At 37.8% G+C, this 21,026-nt stretch overlaps 1 protein-coding gene across 3 annotated transcripts in view; it reads left to right on the top strand.

The window, feature by feature from the left end:
• The window catches only part of FCHO2 (FCH and mu domain containing endocytic adaptor 2), a 119,842-nt gene that overhangs the window by 83,890 nt on the left and 14,926 nt on the right, over positions 1 to 21,026 (top strand). For all 3 annotated transcript variants that reach the window (XR_015552045.1, XM_087430200.1, XM_087430201.1), the window contains 4 exons: positions 4,322 to 4,451; positions 9,501 to 9,612; positions 12,969 to 13,124; positions 13,482 to 13,614. Coding sequence is in view for 2 of the 3 variants with exons in the window: in XM_087430200.1 (XP_087286326.1) it covers positions 4,322 to 4,451; positions 9,501 to 9,612; positions 12,969 to 13,124; positions 13,482 to 13,614 (531 nt within the window). In the remaining variant the exon portion in view is untranslated. The remainder of the gene's footprint in view (positions 1 to 4,321; positions 4,452 to 9,500; positions 9,613 to 12,968; positions 13,125 to 13,481; positions 13,615 to 21,026) is intronic.

Here is a 21,026-nt window from a genome sequence, read left to right as displayed (position 1 = left end):
TTACAGTTAATTATTGCTGTTTTCTACTCTAGTCTTCAGAGTATAGAAAAGTTTCCTGACAATACGTCCTTCACTCCCCCTTATTACCTCACTGGTCACACCTGTGGAGCAAGACATCATTCAGGAGGAAAGAGGCTTCCTGAGAAAGTTGGCACATTATAAAAATACCCTTCAATACCCATTGTTTGATATTACGAAGCAATTTTCATGTAATTCTGCCTAAAATCAATATTAAGGAAGAAGTGGTGGCCTGTTCTTCAGCCTTAGAAGTATACTGCCAGGGGAGTCCTGGAGGGCATCTAGCCCAGCTTTCTTATGTTATACATAAGGAAACTGGCATTTACATCACTTAGTTGACATGTAAAAGTACATATTGCTTTTGGAAAAAAAAAGAAAAAAACATTGGTCTTCAAAAGTTGTCAGATAATGAAAGAAAATCCATGGGTGCTATTCAGAATGAGGCTTTCCCAAACCAGTCTTCTTGCCTCCAATCTGTTCTTCTTTGCCTCATCTTTTATACTAATTGCCAGAATTAAATTTCTAGAAGTCAAGTTTAATCCTCTTTTTCCCCTGATATACATCTCCAGTGGTTCTCCATAATCCGTGTGGTTCAACTTCTTAGCCGAACGGACAAGGCTCTTCATGAAGTTGCCTCAGCAACCTGCGTTACCAGACTGACTGTCCACCTTTCTCCTCTTTGCAACCTAGTTTCCGGCCACTCGAAACTGTCCACTCTTCCCCACACACGTCGTGCTCTTTCACCCGTGTCTTCTTCTTGTGCTCCCTCAGTTTTCTGTGTAGGAAACTGCCCTCTTTGTTTACCACCCAGCTAAATATCACTGCTGTGGTAAAGCCCTCTTTGATCATTGCTCCGCTAGTGGATTTAATCATTCTCTTCCGTACACCCATATACTCTGCTCGTATTTCTCTTAGTGCACAAATCATATTCTACATATTTTCTTTGTGTGTGTTTCCCTTACCAGACTATGCTTTAGCCAATTTCATATCCTTAATACTTTGCATAATGCCTGCCACACGGTACACAGTTAGAAAATGTGTCATGAATAAATGAAAAGGCTTGAGCACCAAGTGTTGAAATAGTGATGTCTTTCTTTTACCCCCTATCCGAATGAACAGACTTAGTAGAAGTGAAATGAAAGACTAACAAGCTGCCAAGGACGTGGTTATTATTTAAGTAATATAAAAATTTCTGTATCTTAATAACATGAATTTTTTCCTGATTACAAAAGCAAGGCATGATCATGTTGTAAAATTTGGAAAATAGAGAAAACAGAAAATAAAAATTCCTTCTATATTTCACCACCCAGAGATAACCACTGTTAATATTTTTATACATAGCCTTTCATTATTTTTTGAACATGTAAATATTTATCCAGAGGTAGTAAAATATGGTTGTTAAAAGCACAAGCTTATTAGCCAGTAATTACCTGAGCAGCATAGGCAAGTTATTTATTTAGAGTCTCAGTTTCCTTATGGGTAAAATGGGTTTAATGATAATAGGTTGTTGTGAGACTTAAGTGAGTTAATATATGTAAAACACTTAGAATAGTGTCAAGTGCAAGTAATTGCTCAAAAAAGTTACTATGAATGGTATCTGTGTGTTTTTAAATAAAAGGTCATACCTTCCGTATTTTTTATTCTTCACTTGGAAATATTTGGGGAAATGTCTTTTTATATCATGAATTATTCCATAGTTTTAAAACTTCTTTAAAGAATCCTTTGTCAAATAATCTTAAGTTGTAAGTCTGCTAAGTAAAAGTGGGGACTTCTGTAGTTGAGTCCTTGGCATCACCTTTCACCGTCTGCCGTAGCCTTGAGATGTTTCTAGAAACCATTCTCTGAGGGCTTTAGGGAGTACCATTTGAAGTGGCTGTAGAGCATAAATACTCTATCTTCTATGCCATTGTCAACATTAAATTTCCAAAAGTTTTTAGAAATTTGATTGACATTTAGTTTATTTCCAAGTTTTCATTGTAAACCATGTCTTAATGAATATCCTTATGTTTACTTCTTTGCAGACATTATTTCCTTAGTAAACATTTTAAAAGTGAAATCCATGAACTAAATGGCGTGCACATTTTTAAGACTCTTGATGATTATTGCTGTATTGCCCATCAGAAAGGTTGTGCTGATTTGAATTTTCTCCAGCTGTACATTGGAGTGCCCTTTTCCTTGCATGCTTGTATGTGCATTTTTCTGGAGAGAGGGCTCATACCTTTCACTTCTGAGGGTCTATAACCACATCCTCCCCAACTCCTACAGAGAACCCCTTATTGTTCGAGAGCAGTGGTTCTTGAAGTGTGGTCCCCAGACTAGCAGCGTTAGCATCACCTGGGAACTTGGTAGAAATGCCATTTCTCTGGCTCCAACCCAGACAAACCAGAAATTCTGGAGAGTGGCCCAGCACTTGTGTTTTGACAGGCTCTCCAAGGGATTCTGACACGTGCTAGTGTTTGAGAACCAATGTTTTTATGCAGTGCTGTCTAATAGAAATATAGTGCAAGCAACATATATAATTTTAAATTTTCTGGCAGCCACATTAAAAAAGTAAAAACAGCAAAATTAATATATTTTATTTTACTCAGTATATAAAAATACTGTCATTTTAACATGTCATCAATATAAACATTTTTGAGAGTTTGTGTTCTTTTTGTGTGTATGCTAAGTCTTCAAAATCCACTGTGTATTTGACACAGCTCTTCTCAAATTTGAACTAGCCACATTTGAATTGCTAGTGGCTACTGTACTGGACAGTGCCATTCTAAAATAAAAGAAAATCACTTGAGAAAAGAGCTGTTTTTGCCTTTTCCTCAAAAATTGTAAAATTTACATTCTAAATTGTAAAAATGGCTGCATGATATTGATCATAAGGCCATGTTGCCACAGAAGTGTCCCCTCCAGTAGTTGATCAAGACTTTTTTCAAGCTGGTAAGTTGCAGATCAGCTATTTAATATTTGTTTGGCCTCGTGTTCTGCACCACCTCCGTCTGTATACATTCACAGCTGCATTTTTATATCTTGCTATATTTTTTCAACTTACTGTCCGGAATAATGAGTCATCAAAAAGCCGTTCTCTGGACCTAATAGTTTAAAAATAGTTAATTGGGGTGGGAGGCAGGGGTTTACTAATTGTAAAACACCCTGGGCAGTATAATTTTTATAAAAGTATATCTCTGTATATTTATATTCCTGCAGTGGAGAGTTGACTAATTTTAGTGGACAAATGCTTATAGGATTTTGTTTTTGCCTTTTGCTTTTCACGTCTCTCAGATAACTGAGGACAGGAGCAGTGTCTTTCTTGTTTGCTGCTGTGTATCTAGTCCCTAACCCATGGCCCGACACATAGTAGGTGCCAAATCAGCCTCGTATTCACTTAATACTTTAATAAGCAGGAAAAGGTTATTTTTAGTTAAGCTCAATATGCCCTATTTTAGAAAGTGAAGCACCTCAGGAAGGGTTGCTGACGTAGTATTAGAACAGTTAGGAATGTGGAAGGAAAAAAATCCATTCACCAGGGTCAAAGATGACTGAATTGGAGTTCTGTTTTTCATATTTATTTTTATGTTTAACTAGAAAAGGGTGAAGACAGTAAAATTAAGATTTTCTCAAACCTCTGTATGGGGTGAACTTTCTGAATGAGGAAGCGTTATAAGGGATTGTAAAGGAAAATGTGGACAGATTTGTAAACACCAAAAGTAAAGGGCCTGCAATATTTAGAGAGAAAATATTTGCAGCAAATAAAGCAAAGGCTTAGTGAAAGCTCGTGTAGTGCAGACCTCCCAGAACTAAATCAGACAAAGCTAATTCAGACAACTCATAAAAGGGAAAATGCCACTTTTATTTTTATCTATCAAATTAGCTAAACGGTTTTAAAACTTACTATTCTTCCTTCTTCTAAGGCTCATCCGTTCGTTGCTGGCAAGGGTGCAGAGAAATATTCTCTTACACTTACAGGGACAGGGTGAGGTGAATAACCCTTTTGAGAAGCAGTTTGGCAGTATGTATGAAGAGCCTTCATGCTATTTAATAATTTAACTTCTGAGAGTCTGTCTTAGGCATACTTTCTGAAATACAGAAAGTGTTTTACAAAGATTCTCTTGACAGCATTATTTTAAAATAGCATTTTCAGCTCTTAATATATTCTTGAAAATGATTTGACCTATGGCATCTAATTGTGAGTTATAAGAAACACAATAAATTTGGTTTAGTATGTTAAAATTAATCTTAGCTGATACCTAAAAATCTTTTCTGAGGAGGAGGAGTTGTTTTAGCATTTTGATAATAACTTTTTGTTTTTAAGCCTAGGCCATTCAGCCCACCTATAACTTCCAGTACCAGCCCACCTCCTGCTGCTCCTCTAGCCCGGGCAGAAAGTTCTTCCTCCATCTCATCTTCTGCTTCATTAAGCGCTGCCAACACTCCAACAGTAGGTGAGTGATTGTCATCGATTACATGTGAAAGTATGGTCAGGCTGAATGTTCTTGTTTTGTTTAGTTTTTAATGGACTGGTGAAGAATTTAAACTGTAGAAATTTTGGTTTTTTGGAAACACATCTGGCATTATCAAACTAGCCACATTTCCCTTTTCTTTTTCACAGTTTATATTATCTGAATAGGAGAATTTTAACCATGGTTAGCATTGTTAAGAACAATGCTATTTATTTATTAAATAAAATATTATTATAATATTATGTATTATAAAATATTATATAATATATAAAATATTATATCATATAAAAATTAAATAAAATATTTATATTTACAGTGTAAATAGTTGACCAAAATATAATGCAGTTCTTTCTACTGTGAACTGATACTTTCATTCCAAAGAAAGTTTGTTTTGAAAACAATTAATTTCACAGAAAGAAAGGGTTTTTGTGCTTGCAATATATTATTTTTTTATGCAAATATTTAAATCATAAAGATTTAAAGGTAGATATTAGGGCATAGCTGTATAAACCTAAACCTCAGCAAAAAAATCCAGTATTTTATTACATCTAGATTCTGCTCAAGAGTTTTTTCTGTCATCACCTTTATCCAGTTCTTCCTACGAATTCTTGTTACTTTTCTAACCCACTGTTAGTGTCATAAGCAAAGCAAAAGCCACTTACTTAAGCAAAGCATCTGTGTTTTGGGAGCAACAGCTTCTCATCAGAATTATAGCTGTCCTCATTGCTGCTGCTTCTGAGTGGCACGGAGTTTATTCTTGGCAGTGCCAGTCACTGCTTTACACTAACTGAGCCTAATTCAGTAGTGCTCAGGTGGGGTCCTCGGACCTGCAGCATCTGTCTGTGTCATTTAAGAACTTAATAGAAATCAAAGCTTTTAAATCAGAAACTCTGGGAGTGGGGCTGACAGTCGTTGAACAGGCCTTCCAGGTGATTCGGATGCACGCTAGGTTTGAGAATCACAGCCTTAATTAAGCTGATTTGATTATGTCCAATTTGATTTGTTAAAACTCACACAGGAGAAATACATCCTGTGTGTGTGTGGCCGTTGTAAAAATGGCGTAAGTGATATATGCTAAAATGAGATAAAAAATGATTTGATTTCTAAATGTCCAAACATGATGTTACCCTCTTAGTTTATATACCTTCGTGAACAAAGCATTTTTCCCACCTTTTAACTTTATGTAAACAGAATATATCTAATAAGTTTGTCTTTTTGTTTGCTGTAATGAGCACTTTATTCTTATATTTTTGTTTGTACTGTATATGTGGTTTTGTTAATTTTTGTTTCCACAGAATCTGTATGTTAGTCATAAAAAACATAGATGCGTCCTATTAGAAATCAGGCAGGTGGTCTGGGTAACCAAAGTTAGCTTCAGTTCTTTTCCATTCTCTTGTGATGGAAACTCTAATTTGGATTGAGTTGCTACATATTTGTTTTTGGTTTGAGCCAATGCTGGCAATAGGAGAACCACAGGTAGGTGACAGTGACGATACAGGCAGGATGTTATGTGGATTTTGTTCAGCGAAGGTTCTTTAAATTCACCTAAAAAGATCTTTCTTTATTATGATGTTTATTCAGCTGTTTAGATTTAAGTTTTTGGTTCTTCTTGTTTCTTGAAAATATTTTCTTTTCCTGCAATATTTTGTTTTATTTAAATATAATAGAAGATGATAATTTGATTGGGACACTCTCTGAAATTGAAAAGCACTGTGAGACTTCACAAGGTATTGTATCAAAAGCAAATGTATGTGTTGACTAATGATCCTAAAGCATATCTAAAATACTTGATCTAATTTTTCCTTTTCCAGCAATGTACGGTGTCTCAGAAATCAAGAATAACTCTAAGGTTTAACTGTCTCAATTTTGTACTAATTATGTCCAGTATATAGGATCCATTGATATCAAATCACCAATTATAAAAACATACAATATTTGCATTATCTTCTATCTCCCTACTCTTCTCTTCTCAACTTTAAGAAATATCAGTACCTCTAAAGCTATCAGAACCAGAGAAAAAGTGATTAGAGAAGAAGCAGAAAGAATGTCAGTTCAAAAAAATTGTAATATCTAAACTACCAGAGCAAAGTCTGTCATATGAAAACCATACATCTGGTGAGCTGAAATTAGAGGCACAGAGGTAGGAAACAGTTGGGAGTGAGCCTCTGTTTTTGCTCCTGAGCTGAAAGGAATTCCACAGAAATATCCATTGATTGTTATAGGAAGGTACCTCTTACTTACTTTAACTTTATAAGCTTTCTGCATTTTCAAAACATACAGTTGTTTAAATGTGGAACAATTAAACCAAAATTGGAACGCATACTATCCTTATAAAGAATACAAGAAATTTTTTATTTTTAAAAAGTGATTTATTCTGTACAGTATAAATTTAGTTAGAGACTTAAGTACATATTTCTTATGTCAAACACTTTTTGAAGAATGCATGTGCAATATGATCTTGAAAACAAAAATAGAAAATACAAAAGGGGAAATGCCAAAATGTTGAGTGGCTTTTGAGTTTTTTCCCTACTTTCCAATACTTTATTTGCCAATACTTCAATAATGGGCATAACAATTTACAGGGAAACTTTCAAGAATTGTCATTTTATTTACTCAAATTGGATAATTGAAAAGAATAGCTTTGTAGGTTTCTTTTGATTTTTTAACGTCAAATCAGTAGCAGACACTGTGTATTTACCCATTTGTGTAGGTTACATAAGAGAAAAGATTAGTCATATTTAAGAGAATATAATTTCCTTTAATAAAAAGATTATTATAGCCTTCATCTTTCTCTGAAAACTTTCCTGAATTTCTAGTGACCCTCTAGTTTAGAACAATATATTTTTTAAAGAGCTGATTGAACTAATTTAGAGTTACAGTGAAATTTTCCCAGTGCACAAACATATATTTGCACAGTTGTAATCAGTGAACTTATACTCAGTCTGCTTTTTTCACTTAACGTTTCCTTATTCACATCCCTGAAACTACTGCCTCTTGATCACGCCCTTATCTTTCACTTCTCTTACCTAATCCAAACTTGAATCCCTGCCAACAGTCGTGTTTCTCTTCAATCCAGGATCCACTCTGTGTTCAGAATGATATAACTAAATGAAAAATGTAATCATGTTTCTCTTAAACATTTTCAGCAGTTTTTAGTGCCAAAAGGATAAAATTAAAGGTCCTCCGTGCCTGATCTGGGTCATAAACACTTCTCCAGACACATCTTCATGTCCTTTCATCATTCCAGCCCATACCTCACCACAAAGTATGCTCTCGCTTTGCAGAACTATTTGTGGTTCAAAAAAGGCACCGTTTTTTATGGCTCCTTAGCAAAGTGTCTGGCACATATTAGTGGTTAGTAAATGGTAGCTATTATGATTTTGTGAATAAATTTTTATATTATTGAGTTTTTTATTTTCATGTGAAATTTTAAATTGTCTTATTTTGGGGGTTACTTTTCTCACTGGCTTTGAAGTAGCATTTCTTTTTTTCTTTTTTTAAAGTTTATTTATTTATTTATTTTTTATTTTTTGCCCCCAAAGCCCCACTAGATAGTTGTATGTTACAGCTGCACACCCTTCTAGTTGCTGTATGTGGGACTCAGCCTCAGGATGGACAGAGAAGTGGTGCCTCGATGCGCACCCGGGATCCGAACCCGGGCCGCCAGCATCGCAGCGCGCGCACTTAACCACCAAGCCACAGGGCCGGCCCCATGAAGTAGCATTTCTTATTTCCATGTATTTTTAATCACTGAGCTATTTTTCTAAGTATGAAGAACTTTCTAAAGCAAAATTCCTTCCAAATCTCAAATACCACAAAATCTTCCTGGCCTCTAAAGGCTAACAAGAGGTCTTTCTCACTATTCGTAGGATCTCAGTTTAGTTGTGAGGCAGAGAAAGCCAGTACTGATTCTTGTCAGAATTAATACTCCAGGTACCTCAAAAGGAACTCAGTCTTTCACTGTAGGTAATCACATCTGAAATAAAAATATTGATGGCTATGAACATTGTGTAGCATTTATATAACACAAGCATACATTCAAATTTCAGACATATATACATGTTAACCTAGGTTATTCATTTTTTTAATTTAAAAGCACTGAACTTGGGGCTGGCCCGATGGCTGTGGCATAGCAGTTAAGTTCTCACATTCCACTTTGGCGGCCCAGGGTTCATTGGTTTGGATCCTGGGCATGGACCTACTCACCGCTCATCAAGTCATGCTGAGGCAGCGTCCCATGTAGAAGAGCTACAACTCTACAACTATGATACACAGCTATACTGGGGCTGTGGGGAGAAAAAAAGGAAAAAGAGGAAGATTGGCAATGGATGTTAGTGCAGGGGCAATTTTCCTCAAAAAAAAAAATAGTTTAAAAAAAAAAAAAGGAATGCCAAACTTCTTAAAAAAAAAACACTGAAATTTATATGATTTGACTCTAAAGTTGTCTTATCTAAGTGAACTTTATGTCAGGAATGTGTTATAAAAAATGTTATTAGTCATATTTATTGAAGCAAGGGAATATGGGAATGTAATATACACATTGGACAAAGAAGAGGTAAAAGAGAATTATAATGGTAGTGTATGAAACATGACACTACTCAGTTAGAAATGGCTAATGGATAGAAATAGCTTAAGTACAAAAACCCAGTTTAATGCCCTGAAGTATGTGATTGGTAGAACCTGAAAGAATTTTGTATCTGAATGGTTTTGAAGCCATGTTTTGGTAATTTTAGCTCTTCAGCTGAAAGGCTTTTTCCTTCTGACATTCCTTAACTCAACCCTTTGTAGCATTCCATTTTAAAGAAAAGTCAATGTGACATGTTTTCCTGATTTTTTTTTTTTTTTTTGTCCTGTGTATTATGTTTCAATTTGACTTATACTATATTTCTTAACCTCCAGATTTATACTTGGGGCATCATTGAAACCAGTAATAGAGTCATTTGTGACAAGCTAACATTGTGAATCTACCTGTCTTGGTATTAAATAAATGTCTTTCTGTAGGATTTAACAAATGAATTGTATGTATTCTAGGTGTGTCACGAGGTCCCAGCCCTGTCAGCCTTGGAAATCAGGACACCTTACCTGTGGCAGTCGCCCTTACAGAATCTGTTAATGCCTACTTTAAAGGAGCAGACCCCACCAAGTTAGTTTGAAAAAGATACACGTATGTGTGTATGTACATGCATGTGTGTGTGTGTGTTGTGGGGAGAGGGAGCTTGGTGGTAAATTTTAAGAGTTTGATTCCGTATAGATTAGGGTTTTCTATTATTTGTTTACCTGCTTTTTGCTATCAAATATAGTCATTTAGGAATTGTCTTTCAAATTAAAAAAATCACTATAATCAGCAGTAGTGATGGCTTTTCCCCATTTTATTTACTTTCTTGTTTAGCCTTTATGACCAGTATGACACATCTGTTGGTTGACATATCTGTAGAGCAGGATGATGGCAGCTGACCTAGATGGGGATAGAACTCTGAATCTTGGCCTAATGTATATTTTGGTGAAAGTGTGACGTTTGCAATGGAGACTTAGAATGCATGTTAAAATACAAGACTCTTGGAGGATTAGTTTAACCTCCTTCTTTTAAGAAAATGATATTTGGGTGAATGACCACTCCTACTTTTCATACATAACATTATTCATTCAACATACATTCATTCATCAAATATTTGAGCACTTACTATGTGTAGGACTGTTAGAAGCTTGTGTTATTGTGAGAGAAACAGTTTATTAGTTTTCTCTCATGTTAATGCAAGCTCTGGAGAGAACTTTGTTTTGTTTACTAAAGTATCCTCAGCACTTATAACAGAGTCTTACACATAGTATATGCTCAAATATTTGATGAATGAATGTATATTGAATGAATAATATTATGCATGAAGAGTAGGGGTATTGATAATGCTGTGAAGGAAAATAAACCAGGGTAAGTGGATAGAGAATTACAATAGAGGGCTACTATTTTAGATTGAATCATCAGAGAAAACCTTTTTGAAGTTAATTGAAACAGATGCTTGAAAGACATTGAGGGGTAAGCCATGCAGATCTCTGAGGGAAGAGCATTCCAACGAGAGTAAGGGCCTGAGGTAGAAGCATGCTTGGCATATGCAAGAAAAAGCAGAGAGAAGCGCGTCACCGAGTAGGAGTGAGCAAGGAGGGAGCTGTCAGAGATAAATCCCTGGAGGGGCTAGGTCAGTCGGACACTGGAGACCAGGATAAGGAATTTGGAATTTATTTTGAGTGAGATGAGAAGCCAGTGGAGGCTTGTGAGCAGAGGAGTGATGAGGTTACTTATATTTTTGAAGAAGCACTCTGGCTACTGTATGGAGAATAAACTGGAAGGAGCCAAAGTAGATGCAGCATTGTCAAGATTTGCTGAGAGAGTAGATTGCTAAGTTTGAAGTACTTGTAAGACAACTTAGTGGAAATGTTGAGTTGATAGTTGAATACATGATTCTGGAGTGTGGGGCATAGGTACAGGCAAGAGAGAAAATATTTAGAAGTTATTAATTTGTATATAATACTTAAAGCCAGAGGCTGTAGGGAGTAGAGAAGAGACCTGCTGAGAACTAAGTCCCATGCCCCCCCCACGCCAGTGTCTAGAAAACAGGAAGACGAGAATGATCCAGCAGAGGAGTTTGAGACAGCAAGCAACAGGAGGTGAGGAGAGAACCAGTAGAGCAGTGTCCCAGAAACTAAGTGAATAAACCCTTTCATGAAGGAAGGTGTGAAACTGCTGGCAGGTGAAGAAAAATTGACCATTGACAAATGTGGAGGTCATTGGTGACCTTCACAAGAGTGGTTTTAGTGGAGTGGTGGAGAGGAAAGCCTGACTGGAGGGAGTTCAGGAGCAGGAGATGATGCAGGTATAGACAGGCGTGTCTGGAGAGGGCAGATGTAGACAACTCTTTGAGGATGTTTTGCTCTAAGTGGAAGCAGAGAAATGGAGTGGCAGCAGGAGAGAGGTGGTAGAATGAGAGGAGAGTTTTATTTTAGTTTTTGTGTTTTTTAAGGATAATACACATTTCAGCATGTCTGTATGCTAATGGGAAAAAGATCCAATGTTTGTGGAAAATATTGAACCTGCAGGAAAGAGGGGACAGTTGCATGAGTGAAGTCCTTCAGTATGTAAGAGGAGATGAGCATCAGTGCAGAAGCGACAGGATTGGCCTTAGGTTCATAGACTGATCATCTGTTCCAAAAGGAGGGAAGGCAGAAGGAATGGGCACAGAGTCAGGCAGATTAGGAGTTTAGTAGTGAGAGTATGAGGAAGTTCTTTTTTGGTTTTATATCCTCGGTAAAATTTAAAGTCAAGTCATGGGCTGTGAGTGGGGGGAGGGAATATTGCAGGTTAGAGGAGAAAGGAGAAGGTATGAAAAGAGTTTGGGAATGGAACAGAATTGCCAGGTAACACGAAGGGGCCCAGTGGAGAGCTTTGGCGGGATGGTTGTATGTTCCTCTCTGGTCACGTTCAGCTGTGGAGATGCAGGTGAGGAGCTGGGTTCAGCCAAGACTGTGTTCTGCCAGCCAAGCACAGGCAAGTGAAAGAGGAGTGAGGGAGGGTTTATGCAGAGGGCTGTGTGTCGTGAGGGGCCGAGAAAGCCCCAGAGGGGGAAGTGAGGATGCGGAGAAAGGAGTGACGCTTAGAGAAGAAAGTGGTGGGAAGAATGAATCGTGGAGGTTTTCCTGAGGTTGGGGGTTGTTGGAGGTGCAGCACTAGACAGAAGAAGTTGGAAAAATAGGAAGTGGCGATTAGATGAGGTTAGAGGAGTGGGGAGTCTGCAATTGAGATTGTGGAGGCTACAGCATGGCTGAGGTGGGCTAGAAGACAGGACCATTGGGGCTGAAGGGGCTGAAGAACTAGGTGATCAGAGTACTGAAAGGATTATTGTTGAAAGGTGTGGATATTGAAATCACTGAAAATTGTGACAGGAGTAGTGGTGCAGAGACTGACAGTGACTGAGATTTTCGGAAAATGAAAGGCAGTGTTGAAGATGACTTGACAGGGATGGGGTAGCGAGTAGTACAGTCTGATGGTACAAGTTTCAAAAGAAGAGGGTGGTTTTTTAGGACGGAAGAAGGAATGTAGAATTGGAAGAGACAATGAGGAGCAAAGAAGACATCTACACGGCCACTGTCAGGCCCAGTGCTGTGGGCAGTTTGGAGGGAAAAATATCTACACCTGGGGATAGTGTTACCAAGGAAGCAGTGACCTTACAGCACAAGCAGGGGATGGTTGCAGCAAACAAGTGGAGGAACTTTGTTGGTGTGCTCGCATTTGTGTTGGGAGTTTAATTCTAGGAAAAGATGATGCTAGATGAGGATGCCATTTCACATAGAATCATGTTTTATAATTGAATTGGAAAAATAATGCATCCATAATTATGATAAAAGGCTTTTTGTGTGTGTGTGTATAAAGTCCTTTTTAAACCAAATAGGCTTTAATGGAGATTAAAGTACCTTATTTAAACCATTTAAATTTTTCCAAATCCCCAATTTCAGGTGTATTGTGAAGATCACTGGTGACATGACAATATCATTTCCAAGTGGAATTATTAAAGTCTTCACTAGCAATCCGTCTCCAGCTGTGCTGTGCTTCAGGGTGAAAAATATCAACAGACTAGAGCAGATTCTTCCAAATGGACAACTTGTGTTCAGGTTTGTGTACTTTTGTTTGGAAGGTGAAACTTTTTAAGAAATTTTTCCTTCTTGGAAGCAATAATTTCAGTTTGAAGATAATACCCAAATTATTATGATTAAACAGCCTTCTGCTGTCTTGTTTTGTTTTTGGTGGTAGTGGTGGTAGTTTTTGTTATATCCTTCTCTGCTGTCATCCTCTCATCTTGCAGGCAGGTTCTGCTACGGTTCCATTCTTTATCCCCTAACTTTGGTTTTCCCGCATCCCACCTTTTGGTTCATTTCTACTAGTCTTTCTCAGGTCACCAAATTACTACCCAGAGGCAAACGATAAAGATAAGTTAAATAAAATAACAAAAATATTTCTTATACATACAGTGATCCATCACAGTGTGATTCTAACACAAAAGATTTTTGGATGAACATGCAAGCTGTTACTGTCTACCTCAAGAAGCTATCAGAGCAAAATCCAGCTGCTTCTTATTATAATGTAGATGTATTAAAGTATCAGGTGAGTGTCATATCATTGTAAAAATCCTAAATTAAAATAGTAACAAATAGAATCTTACAGATCATTAAATGAGTAATATGTCATGGCCAAATGAGGTTCATTCCAGGAATGCAGGGATATTTCAAAATCAGAAAATCTGTTAATAAGTCTATGGAGATTTTGACCAATTTTGATCAAATTCATCATCTATTCCTGATTAAAATACTGAATAAATGAATGTGTCCTTAACCTGAGAAGACCGGCAGCATCTGTCTTAATAATGAAATTCCTAAAGCAATCAGTTAAAGTCAGGAATGGCAAAGACGCCCATTATTTCTGTTAGTGTATAAGATTTTTCTGTATGTGTTAGTACAGTTAGACAAGAGAATAAGAAGTAATAAATATTGGCAAGGAGGGACCAAAATTATCATTATTTACAGGTGATATTTATATTCCTGGAAAACTCAAGGGACTCAATTGAAGAACTATTTGATATAGGAGAATTTAGTAAAGTGGTCAGTTTAAAAACTAATGCAAAAATTAATAGCTTTCAAAACAACTAGTTAGGAAAACTAATGGAAAAAAATATTTACAATAAAATAACTAATGAGAACTGGAGAGGTAGTCCAGGATGCTGAGTAAGAAGGTCCTGAACTCACCTCCTCCCACGGATGTGCCACGTCTGCAGCAACGTATGGGACGATTCCTTCTGAAAAGACCTGAGAACTTGCTGAACAGCTCCTTCACATTGGTAAATGAGAAAAGGGCCACATGAAGGCAGGTAGGAGTGGCTGAGACATGGTCTCACCATAAACCCCACCCCTGGTGTGGTGACCCACATTTGGGAGGAAACTCACAAACCCAGAGTTTCTCCCTGAGGTGCAGAGTGTTCATACCCCACGTCAGGCACCCCAGCTTTTAAGACCTGCACCTGAGAGATGAGCCCCAAAAATGTCTGGCTTTGAAAACCAACAGGGCTCACGTCTATGAGATTCAAAGGGCTGAGTGGTCTGAGTTAGGGTTCTTAAAGGGCTTGCGCACACACTCACCCCAGGGCCCAGCACAGAAGTATCTGCTTGAAAAGCGCCAGACTTTATGTGAAACAGAATCATTTGCTAACCTTAAAGCATCAGCGTGAGGGGCAGGGACCTGTTGGGATTCTCTCCAGGGACAGAGGACTGGCAGTGCCATTTGCGCTCTCCCCCCACCTTGCTGAAGCCGTGGCGCCACGTTTCTTTACCTCAGTGGTGCTGTCGTCTTCTCCCGCTGCCTCACTCCCAGCACCAGGATCTCCCAGCTTTCACACACAGTTGGGGCCCTGGTTTTTGCCCCTGCAGCCCACGGGACACCCCTTGATCACCTGGCTCTGGAGGCCAGAGGGGCTTGCGTTCCTGGGTCCCACGGGGCTGTAACAATGGGAGAGAGATCTTGGCAGGTGACCACCCCCAGGGCATGGGACAGAGACTGAAACACCCTCTGTTTACTTGTCCTGGGGCATCAGCCTGAGGGGCAGGCTTCAGGCTCAGCCCACATCTAGGGGCTATGGAGGTGCTTGCAGAGAACTGAGGTTGGGGGACACCATCTTTGTGCTGTCCCTCTGCCTCAGGCTAGCTCACTGGTATCTCCCAGAAAGGAGCTTATATACTTGTCTGGAGCCCTGATTTTTCTAACTGCTGCCAGGGGACCCCTAGATTGCCTGGCTCTGGCAGCCAGCGGGGCTTACACTTGGGCTCCCACAAGACTGTATATGTTAGTATACTTTAAAAGCTGTGGCCTGAGGGTCTGGCTTCCAATCAGCCCGAATCTAGGTGCTGACTGAGATCCTCCCCTTTGGGACACTGACAGGTCTTGGAACACCCTCAACAACTGGGAGCCACTAAAAATAAAATAGGCTGCTTGGACAATCAAGAGGGTTTGAGAGACAACCAAGAGCTAGGGCAGAGTTGAATGATAGGTTCATCGCCTACACAAGGCCACTCCTTCAAGGCTGGGAGGGGTGGCTATTTCATACAAAGCATAGAAATCAACACACAGAATCAAGCAAAATGAAACAAGAATATGTTCTAAACAAAAGAACAAAGAGAAAACCTTAGGAAAAAACCTTAGTGACAACAGAGACAAATGATTTATCTGATAAAGAGTTCAAAATAATAGTCATAAAGATGTTCACTGGACTTGGGAGAAGAATGAATGAACACAGAACTTCAACAAAGAAATAAAAAATATAAGAAAGTACGAAATAGAAGTCACAGATCTGAAGAATACAATAACTGAACTGAAAAATACACTATGCTGAGGGTTTCATCAGCAGGCTGGATGAAGCAGAGGAAAGAATCAGTGAACTCAGAGAGAGGGCAGAGGAACTCATCTAATCAGCAGCAAAAAGAAAAAGAAATTTTAAAAAGTGAAGATAGCTTAAGGGATTTATGGGACAACATCACATAGACTAACATTCACATGAGAGGGGTCCCAGAGGGAGAAGAGAGAGAGAGAAAGGGGGAGAAAACTTATTGGAAGAAATAAGGGCTGAGAAGTTCTCTAACCCAGGAAAGGAAACAGACATCCAGATCCAAGAACCCTAGCGAGTTCCAAATAAGATGAACTCAAAGAGACCCACATTAAGACACGTTATAATTAAAATGTCAAAAGTTAAAAAGACAGAATCCTAAAAGCAGTGAGAGAAAAACAAATTGTTACATACGTGGGAACCCCCATAAGACTATCAGCAGATTTTTCAGCAGAAATTTCACAGGCCAGAAGGGAGTGGCATGATATATTCAAAGTGCTGAAAGAAAAAACTTCCAGCCAAGGATACTCTACCCAGCAAAGTTATCATTCAGAATTGAAGGAGAGAGAGAATTTTCCAGAAAAGCAAAAGCTAAAGGAGTTCATGACCACTAAACCAGCCTTACAAGAAATGTTAAAGGGACTTCTTTAAGCTGAAAAAATGGGCACTAATTAGGAATAAGAAAGCAAATGAAAGTATAAATCTCACTGGTTTAAAAGGTAAACATATAATAAAGGTAGTGGATTAATCACTTATAAAGGTATTATGAAGGTCAAATGACAAAAATAGTAAAAAGAACTAAAGCTACAATAATTAAGGACTACATAGATAAAAAGATATGAAATGTGACATCAAAAACATAAAATGTGATGGGAGGAGAAAAAATGTAGAGCTTTAGAATGCATGCAAACTTAAGTTATCATCAACTTAATATAGACTGTTATAAATATAGGGTGTTATATGTAAGCCTCATGGTAACCACAAAGAAAAAACCTGTAGTAGATACACAAAAGATAATGAGAAAGGAATCTAAGCATACTGTTAAAGAAAGTCATCCAACCACAAAGGAAGAGAGCAAGAGAAGAAAAAAGAAACAGAGAGGAACTACAAAACTGCCAGAAAACAATTAACAAAATGGCAGTAAGTACATACCTATCAATAATTACTTTAAATGTAAATGGACTAAATTCTCCAATCACAAGACTTAGAGTGGCTAAATGAATTAAAAAACCAATATGTGGTGCCTACAAGAGATTCACTTCAGATGTAAGGACACAGACTGAAAGTGAAGGGATGGAAAAAGATGTTCCCTGCAAATGGAAACCAAAAGAAAGCTGGGATAGCTTTACTTACATCAGGCAAAATAGACTTTAAAACAAAGAGCTGTAATAAGAGACAAAGAAGGGCATTACATAATGATAAAGGGGTCAATCCAACAAGAGGATATAACATTTGTAAATATTTACGTACCCAACATAAGAGCACCTAAATATATAAAGCAAATATTAAAAGACCTACAGGGGGAAATAGGCAACAATACAATAGTAAGGGGCTTTAATAACCCACTTTTATCAATGGATAGATCATCTAGACAAAAATCAATAAGGAAATATTGGCCTTAAACAACACATTAGGCCAGATGGACTTAACAGATATATCAGAATATTCCATCCAAAAGCAGCAGAATACACATTCTTCTCAAGTGCACATGAAACATCATCCAGGAGAGATCATATGTTAGGCCACAAAACAAGTCTTTTTTTTTTTCTTGGTGCGACAGGCTGATTTTTTTTTCACGGACAGTTAGTGGTAATTTTAGATTGCTACATATATTACAGAGTCATACTTTCCACCCATAAAATGGTTCTTAGATCATTTAATAGAGATAAATACATCAATGTTCCACGGTGTTCTATGAAGAGCACCATGGCTTCAGGTGTTCTCTCTGCCTTCCTAATATGCAGTGTGACCGAGTGATGATTATATAGTTATTTTACTACAATGTGGATGAAAGTGTAGGAATTCTAAATGCTGGGATTGTACCATTGCTAGGCTGGTGGAGGACATTTTTTTTTTTTTTTTTTTTACCACATGCTGCTTTTATTTATTTATTTATTTCTATAACTATTTTTTTTTTGGTTTATTATGGTAACATTGGTTTATAACATTGTATAAATTTCAGGTGTACATCATTATATTTCTATTTCTGCATGGATTACATCATGTTCTCATGTTCACCACCCAAATACTAATTACAATCCATCACGACACACATGTGCCTAATTATCCCTTTCGCCCTCCTCCCTCCCCCTCGTCCCTTCTGGTAACCACCAGTCCAGTCTCTGTCTCTATGTTTGTTTGTTGTTATTATCTACTACTTAATGAGTGAGATCATACGGTATTTGACCTTCTCCCTCTGACTTATTTCACTTTGCATAATACCCTCAATGTCCATCCATGTTGTCACAAATGGCTGAAATTTCATCATTTCTTATGGCTGAGTAGTATTCCATTGTGTATAAATACCACCTCTTCTTTATCCATTCTTCCTTTGATGGGCACCTAGGTTGCTTCCACGTCTTGGCTATTGTGAATAACGCTGCACTGAACACAGGGGTGCATGTATCTTTATGCATTGGTGTTTTCACATTCTTTGGATAAATACCCAGCAGTGGAATAGCTGGATCGTATGGTAGTTCTATCCTTAATTTTTTTTTCTATTTTTTTTTAATTGTGAAATTTTTATTGTACATTATTGTTTCTCAGTCACCATATAAGTGCATCCCTCCACCCCTTGTGCCCACCCCCCACCCCCCTAGCCCCTGGTAACCACCAAACAGTTCTATCTGTGCATGTGTTGGTTTATCTTCCACGTATGAGTGAAATCATGCCCTGTTTGTCTTTCTCTTTCTGGCTTATTTCACTTAACATAATACCCTCCAGGTCCATCCATGTTGTTGCAAATGGGACGATTTTGTGTTTCTTTATGGCTGAGTAGTATTCCATGGTATATATATACCACATCTTCTTTATCCATTCATCAGTCAAGGGACACTTGGGTTGCTTCTATGTCTTGGCTATAGTGAATAATGCTGCGATGAACATAGGGGTGCATAAGCCTCTTTGGATTGTTGATTTCAGGTTCGTTGGGTAGATACCCAGTAGTGGGATAGCTGGATCATAAGGTATTTCTATTTTATCCTTAATTTTTTGAGGAATCTCCATACTGTTTTCCGTAGTGGCTGCACCAGTTTGCACTCCCACCAGCAGTGTGTGAGAGTTCCCTTCTCTCCACATCCTCTCCAACACTTGTTTCCTGTCTTGTTAATTATAGCCATTCTGACAGGTGTGAGGTGATATCTCATTGTAGTTTTGATTTGCATTTCCCTGATAATTAATGATGCTGAACATCTGTTCATGTGTCTGTTGGCCACTGTATATCTTCTTTGGAGAAATGTCTGTTCAGGTCTTTTGCCCATTTTTTAATTGGGTTGTTTTTTCTTGTTGAGATGCATGAGTTCTTCACATATTTTGGAGATTAACCCCTTATCAGATGTATGGTTTGCAAATATCTTCCCCCAATTGTTAGGTTGTCTTTTCGTTTTGTTGATGATTTCCTTTGCTGTGCAGAAGCTTTTTAGTTTGATGTAGTCCCATTTGTTTAATTTTTCTATCATTTCTCTTTCCCAGTCAGACATGGTGCTTGAAAATATGTTGCTAAGACCGATGTCGAAGAGTGTACTGCCTGTGTTTTCTTCTAGAAGTTTCATAGTTTCAGCTCTTACATTCAAGTCTTTAATCCATTTGGAGTTAATTTTTGTGTATGGTGTAAGGTAATGGTCTATTTTCATTTTTTTGCATGTGGCTGTCCAGTTTTCCCAACACCATTTGTTGAAGAGACTTGCCTTTCTCCATTGTATGTTCTTGGCTCCTTTGTCGAAGATTAGCTGTCCATAGATGTGTGGGTTTATTTCTGGGCTTTCGATTCTATTCCATTGATCTGTGTGTCTGTTTTTGTGCCAGTACCATGCTGTTTTGGTTACTATAGCTTTGTAGTATATTTTGAAATCAGGCAGTGTGATACCTCCAGCTTTGTTCTTTTTTCTCAGGATTCCTTTAGCTATTTGGGGTCTTTTGTTGTTCCATATAAATTTTAGGATTCTTTGTTCTATTTCTGTGAAAAATGTTGTTGGAACTTTGATAGGGATTGCATTGAATCAATAGATTGCTTTAGGAAGTATAGACATCTTAATTATGTTAATTCTTCCAATCCAAGAGTACAGAATATCTTTCCATTTCTTTGTGTCGTCTTCATTTCTTTCAGCAATGTTTTATCGTTTTCAGTGTACAGATCTCTCACCTCTTTGGTTAAGTTTATTCCCAGATATTTTATTCTTTTTGTTGCAATTGTAAATGAGATTGTATTCTTAATTTATTTATTTTTCCCCTAAAGCCCCAAGGGATAGTTGTAAGTCATAGTTGCACATTCTTCTAGTTGCTGTATGTGGGACGCAGCCTCAGCATGGCCGGAGAAGCAGTGCGTCTGTGCGCGCCCGGGATCCGAACCCGGGCAGCCTGCATCGGAGCGCACGCACTTAACCGCTAAGCCACGGGGCCGTCCCGAGATTGTATTCTTAATTTCTCTTTCTGCTACTTTGTTGTTAGCGTATGGAAATGCAACTGATTTTTGTATGTTGATTTTGTATCCTGCAACTTTACCATATTTGTTTTTTACTTCTAAAAGTTTTTTGGTGGATTGTTTAGGGTTTTCTATATATAAAATCATGTCATCTGCAAATAGTGACAGTTTCACTTCTTCCTTTCCAACTTGGATCCCTTTTATTTCTTTCTCTTGCCTGATTGCTCTGGCTAGGACTTCCAGTACTATGTTAAATAGGAGTGGTGACAGTGGGCATCCTTGTCTGGTTCCTGTTCTTAGAGGGATAGCTTTCAGTTTTTCACCATTGAGGATGATATTAGCTGTGGGTTTGTCATATATGGCCTTATTATGTTGAGGTACTTTCCTTCTATACCCATTTTATTCAGAGTTTATTTTATCATAAATGGATGCTGTATCTTGTCAAATGCTTTCTCTGCATCTATTGAGATGATCATGTGATTTTTATTCTTCATTTTATTAATGTGG

This window comes from Ceratotherium simum, chromosome 4, assembly GCF_057802395.1.
Source record: "Ceratotherium simum simum isolate JZ-2026a chromosome 4, ASM5780239v1, whole genome shotgun sequence".
NCBI lineage: Eukaryota > Metazoa > Chordata > Mammalia > Perissodactyla > Rhinocerotidae > Ceratotherium > Ceratotherium simum.
The sequence above is the reverse complement of the archived record's forward strand: the minus strand, read 5'-3'. Positions and strand labels throughout refer to the sequence as shown.